The 6509-nt window shown below is 41.3% G+C and overlaps 1 protein-coding gene across 8 annotated transcripts in view; it reads left to right on the top strand.

Annotated features, from left to right (window-relative positions):
• Nucleotides 1-6509, top strand: part of CACNB2 (calcium voltage-gated channel auxiliary subunit beta 2) — a 422908-nt gene that overhangs the window by 2000 nt on the left and 414399 nt on the right. For 3 of the 8 annotated variants that reach the window (XM_007446563.1, XM_007446568.1, XM_007446567.1), the window contains exon 1: nucleotides 2627-2662. The exons of the other annotated variants lie outside the window; for them this stretch is intronic. In XM_007446563.1, the coding sequence (XP_007446625.1) occupies nucleotides 2627-2662 (36 nt within the window). Of the gene's footprint in view, nucleotides 1-2626; nucleotides 2663-6509 lie in introns of those variants that run through there. 8 annotated transcript variants of the gene reach the window in all.

The raw sequence follows: 6509 nt of genomic DNA, 5'->3' as shown, positions 1-6509 counted from the left end.
TATGCGGGCCTCTCACTGCTGTGGCCTCTCCCATTTGCGGAGCACAGGCTCCGGACGCGCAGGCTCAGCGGCCATGGCTCACGGGCCCAGCCGCTCCGCGGCATGCGGGATCCTCCCGAAACGGGGCACGAACCCGCGTCCCCTGCATCGGCAGGCGGACCCCCAAGCACTGCGCCACCAGGGAAGCCCGAGAAAAGGACTTTTAAACCCTCTTTTCTCTTTGATCTTCCTTCAAGGTTTTTTTGGGGTTTTGTTTTGTTTTGTTTTGAGTTTTTATTCTTACGATAAAAATAGAGTTCCTGAATTCCTGGAGATCAAAGTTAGGGCAGACAGAAAGCATGACTGCATTCAGATAAGAGATACTAATTTACTTTGTGATTTATGTAGTTACACGTAAGGCAACAAGTATTTGTGATGCAGCTGCCACACGGAAATGATTCAGATTCGGGAAGACACACTTTCTGCCTTCAAAGAACGTACTTTCCAGTAGCTGCAAGGGTGACAAAGGGATGACAGTCGTACAGCATGGGACGCTGAGAGAAGTACTGAATCTTAGATGGTTGCAAAGGAGTCGAGAACACAAGTACTCCCTTTGGAGTAATCTGTAAGGGCTTCATGCAAGAAGCGGCATTTGAGAAGGGATTTGAAGGATGGGTCAGCTTTCAACAGATTTTCAGAGAGGTGGTAAGGAGCTATTCAGGATGCCAAGTCACAGCAGTTAGAGGTCTGATACGTTTGTAATCCCTAGTTTGGAAAGAGCGTGGACAGGTACAGACTGGGGATAACCAAGCAGAAGTCTGACAGTTTGTGGCAATTTGAGGCCACATCTCGGAGGCCTTGGAACCTGCAATGTATTGAAAAACAGAGAACCTTGGAAGGGGTTCAGGGAAGGCGCAGTATAAGAGCTCATGGGGAAGATTCTCCTGGGAGTGTTCTGTAAGGTACTTTGGGGTCTTGGGAGTCTAGAGGTGGAGCTGCCAGAACGGAGATTGATGTAACAGTTTGGACAAGAGGTAATAAGGTCTAAACTGAAAAGAGAGAAAAGATAATAGATAGGACAGAACTGCAGATGGACACATTCCAGAGACCCAGGCCAGAGGAATTGCAAGTGATGGAATGAGAGAGGGAGGGAGGAATGCGTATTAGAAGAAGGTAAGAGGTATAAATATTCAGCTGCATCGGCATCCATCTCCTTGCTCTCTCTACCTTCCAAAAATGAAAGCAATTTTCCTTGAATCGTGTTCATATCACAGCCGTTATTTGGGGGAAACATTGCCTTGTTTATTTGAGATCTGATAACTCATGACATCACAGCGCAGTGAAAACTTGGCAAGGCACCTCTTCCATGTCTCTGGGCAGGCCAGGCCAGCAGTAAAACGGCCTGAGAAAAAAAGGCTGTCTCTGGAGCATCCCTCTGTTTTGTGACACCAAGTCATAGTAATTCTCCTGAGAAATGGAATTTTCATTTGCAAACAGTGTCTCTCAGCAATGATGGGTTTTAAGCATCCTTTCTCTTTCACCTCCGGAGTACATTAGGAGTCCTATATGAGCAAAGCAAAAGATGGAGCTTCACAGACTGCCCATTGTTCTTTTTTATGTCAAAAATCCTGCCTAGGGAGGGGGCACCCTCATACACTCCAACCCCTTCCCCCCAGCACACGGTCATAAACAAAATAGATCTATTTCCTACATGAGAAGTGAGTGACAATCTAACTGCAAATTCCTGAAAGTTCAGATCTAAACAAATTGCATCCCTTTTTTAGGTAACCTGTTGAACAGTTTCAGTGCAAACTTGGACCCAGTCTGCCTCCAAAGTCAAGGTGCTAACTGAACGCTGTCCCTCCAAAGCTCCAAATCTGTACTGTCCACCATGGTAGCCACTAGTCACATGTGGCTTCTGAGCACTCGAAATGTGGCTAGTCTGAACTGAGATGTGCTATAAATATAAAATACACATTTTAAAATACATAAAACTACGGGTAAAATAAGTACACAGATTACAGATCAACTAAAAATGCAGATAAACTAAAAATATAAAATACAGATTTCAGAGACTTCATAGGAACCAAAGAACATTCTGCATGTCATTAGTACTCTTACATCAACTGTGCGTCACAATGATAATATTTTTGATACATTAGGTTAAGTCAAATACACTATTACAGCTCATTTGACCTGTTGCCTTTTACCTCTTTCACAGAGCTACTACAAAATTCCTCTTATGTATGTGACTTCTATTTCTATTGGACAGCATTAGTCTAAAGTACAGCCCTGGGAATTCTCCAGGGAGTTGGCCAGATCTGGATGGAGGCTGGGTGTATGCAAAATCCGGGTGAAGGGAACTGAGTCTAGGACGGCAGCAGAGGAGGAAAAGAGAAGGAGAGCGGTATCTCAGCACTTCAGGCCTTAAAGAGAGGGTAACCAGCACCTGCCATCGCACCTGGAGGTGAACAGGCAGTAAGCAGACGGCCTGTTTGCTTTGCTCCTGGCAGCAGTCTGAATCCTGGAGCCAGGCGGCGCTTTATCTGAAAAGAGCAGCAGCCCTTCCCCCCAGGTCAATACCACTTTCCAGAAACTTTGCCAGACACTTCCAGGTCCAATTCAGTCTTTGAGGTCTCTCAGCATAATGGACATGGGTACTGGGCTTTATGTTTTGCTGCCCGCTTTTCTCCTGACCCCCATCACTTGCCTCTTCAGTGGGATTTTGTTCTGATGCTGCCCGGGAGAAATTTTAAAACCTGCTCATCAGAATTTCTGAGTGTGTTTTAAAATGCGAGACGTAATATCTGATGATTTGAGTGATTGGAGGTTGAGTTAGCCGTGTGGTTTTATGTTCCCGTTCTTTTTGTCTTTCCTTTTGTGTGAAGAATTGGTTTACCTGTTGCTCTACTTGATTGCATCGAATTATGCAGAGTCTGTAGCCTCGGTCCTTTCAAGAGAAGCTGAGCAAAATATGTTAACCCTGCGGGGGGTGGGTCGTGGGTGGCCCTCTTTGGTTCTGTGACCATGGGGACATGTCTCTATCGTACCAAGAGTCTATGGCACACACGGACTTTCACAGTAACAGCGAGTTCGGGTTAATTATGACACCTTAATTAAGTGACTGGGTCTGTCTTAGAATTCTTTCCAAAACTGGCTGGAGGTATAGATTGTAAAGAAGGCAAGCTTGGCCCCTGGGCATCTCCTGCCCTGGCCTCGTCCCCCCTCCCTTCTCTACCTGCAAGACCCCCAAAAGAGCGCTACTTATGCTGCTTCTTGAGTGTAAACTGATCCATATAGAGAACTTGATTCCCCTCTTTCTAGGGAAAGCCCTAGTGAAAGATCTGAAAGCCTCATTCACGCTAAACTGTTGACAGATGAGGACATTTCATGTCTGATTCCTCTCCATTTAGTTTCGGCTTCCTTCGCTTCCGACTCTAAAATGAGGAAAGTCTGCAGTTCAAAGGGATAAATATCAATGAATGCTGATCAAGAGGGATAGAAGTTAATTTCAGGCATCAGCATTATGCTCACGGGGAGCAATTCATAGGTAGGAGAACTGTCACCTTATTCATCAGCCACAGAAGCGACATTTTCAAAGCTGCCCCCAGGGGCCGCCAAGCCAACTTTGTGTGCAAGTCTGGGCTGAAGTCTCCACTTAACTGGCAGCTTCTGTAATTAACCGTTACCGTCTACTTCAGTCATACAGAAATTAGATTTCAACTGCCTGTGGAAGTGTGACCATTTATTTGCTGATTTTTAAGATTACAGTCCAATTTGAAAAGTATTTAGTATCAAAGAAGACAGTCATTCACATGAAACTGATATTAACATCAGGATGAATGGTGGAGATCTTTTTAGTAAGTCATTTATATATTTGTGGCAATTCCTTAAATTTCTTTCTGGTTTCTGAAATCTTACTTAATTTGGCTGATGTTTGAGGAGAAGTAAAGGAATTCAAACGTATGGTTTTCTTTTTTCCTATTTGCTGTGGTGACTTCCCTGGTTTTTTATTAAGCCGTATATAACCAAGAGGCAATAGAGTGGGAATTAGTGACTTTTCAGACTGTGTTCCATAAGGATGTAGGGGTCTGCATATATCATGGAGAGTATTATGGGTTACACTTAGCCCTCTGGACATACCCCCTGTCTCTTCTTCCTTTTACTTCCTGAAACTCTGGCTCTAATTATTAATTGTTTCATATATCAGATGTTTATATACTTAGTGTTGTTAAAAAAAAATTTTAGAAACCCCATTAGTCATAAAAGTAGCTGCATTTGAAGTAGCCAGTTAAGAAAACTATACCTCTTTTCCACATTTAGGCAACTAAATATTTGAATACTTAATCTTTTCTGTCTTTTATTTGGGTGAGGGTTGGGCTTCACTTTTTTATTTTTTATTTATTTATTTATTTATTTGCGGTACGCAGGCCTCTCACTGTTGTGGCCTCTCCCGTTGTGGAGCTCAGGCTCCGGATGCTCAGGCTCAGCGGCCAGGGCTCACGGGCCTAGCTGCTCTGCAGCATGTGGGATCTTCCCGGACCAGGGCACGAACCCGTGTCCCCTGCATCGGCAGGCGGACTCTCAACCACTGCGCCACCAGGGAAGCCCTTCACTTTTTTTAAAAAAAAATTCCTTCGTATGAAACACTCTGGTCCTTATTTTCCAGAATTTTGAATAACTCATGCACAAGTCATTTTAGTCAGATGGACTTAATTTTAAATATGCATGGAATTAAAGGCAACTTCATTTGGTAATGGTGGTGTAAATTTTCACCAACCTTTTTTAAAGTACGTAAAAATGGACTATTAACTTTGCAAAAGTTGCTTTAACTTTGCTTCTTCTTGATCCTGGATATCGTTATAAAAAGTAACTAGTCATTGAGGTGTCATTTGACAGTTAACTATCTTTAAAAAAGGAGATTATAAGAGAGAAATTACTGCTGAAATTAGTAAATAGAATAGAGGTGTAATTAAGCATATCTATTTTGGTTTTAAATAAATATATATAATGAATAAGAATTTGCTTTAACACCGTTAAGCAGAAACACTTTGAATAAATCATCCCTCCTGCATTTCAGTGATTGAAGAACAAGGTGTTTTTTCTCAAAACTGTCACCAGTTTGTGTGCAGTTCAGTATGCCATCATTTTTTTCTGTTTCTTAGTACGGTTGAAACCTGTTTCTTAGTACGGTTGAAACCTGTTTCTTAGTACAGTTGAAACCGGTAATAATCCAAGGTAGACACATTGCATTGGTAGCTAAGTACACCTGAAACAATGTTTGTGAACAGTGTTCCCAGGGGCCTGGAAAAATTAAAGTGACTTTTTAAATGTGTCACATGTTTTTGCAGAGAGCTGCAGCCTCCCCTGGGACTGGCTGTCTTAAATATTGTGTGGTTCTCACAGTGCCTGGCGGGCAATGTCAGCAGCCATGAAAAAGTTTATACTCCAAAGCAGCTGAATAGTAAAAACATACTTATCATTAAAAATCCGAAATAAATGATAATGATGGAATTTCAAAGAAGCTTTTTCCATCCATGTCCAAATGATGCTGGAAGGACACGGGGATATTGGGATGAGAGAATATTTCGTCTTTGTTCTCAAAAATAATTTATGCTCCGAATGAAGATACGTAGTGTATTTGACACAGATTTGCTCTCACCTTCCCCCAAGGAAACATGTTAGGCCTTGAAAATGCTTTCAAGGTAATAAGTATTTTTCCATATGGAATAATATAAAAAAGGTTTCTTTTAATTTTAAGGAAACCTTCAGACTTTAAACATTGTAGGCCTTGGAAGACACATTTGTCTAAACCTTTCTGTAAAAATTGGAAAAGGAAGAACATTGTTGAAAGAATGTTATTTTTCAACAGTTTACGGAATAATGTTTACAGAAGTAAGAAGAATATGCTGTTATGTGAAGAGAACCTTGTATTATGAAAGCCCAGCCTAGATTGTCTTTCCTTTTATGAAGCCGAGTTAATTAAATGCCATGGAAACACATTTGTATTATATAAATCCCTTCGATACTTGGAAGAGAACAAACATATTTAAGACAAATTTTTGCTTTAAAATTATACCACCCCCTCACTGAGTGCAGATTCATCTAAATTGCTCACAACACAAATGTTTGTAAGAGATTTCGGCTTGCCTAAGTGCTACGTATATTATGGTTTATAAAATATTTCCATTTTAATGAAAGCCATATGAATGTACGAAATATAACAAAACTCTCACTTGTAAAACCTGGACATGGTGCTTTTCAAAAAAGCAAACTTGTAAATTCTGATCATCTAATGAAGTCTCTGTGGGCCTAATCCCTCTAAACACGTTATACATTTTAGCCCAGTTTTTCTTCACTCTTCTCACTCTTATGTGGATATCACTTTTTAAAATATTATTTTGAGTCCTTACCGTGTGCTAGGTCTTATACTAGCTAAATGCTATAAGTACATTCCTTCATTTAATACCTAAAACCACCCTGGGAGGCAAGCCTTAATAGCCCCATTTTTTTTTTTTTTTTTTTTTTTT

The sequence above is a fragment of the Lipotes vexillifer genome, unplaced genomic scaffold, assembly GCF_000442215.2.
Source record: "Lipotes vexillifer unplaced genomic scaffold, Lipotes_vexillifer_v1.1 scaffold229, whole genome shotgun sequence".
NCBI classification, from domain to species: domain Eukaryota; kingdom Metazoa; phylum Chordata; class Mammalia; order Artiodactyla; family Lipotidae; genus Lipotes; species Lipotes vexillifer.
Note: the sequence above shows the minus strand (reverse complement) of the source record. Positions and strands in the feature narration are given on the sequence as shown.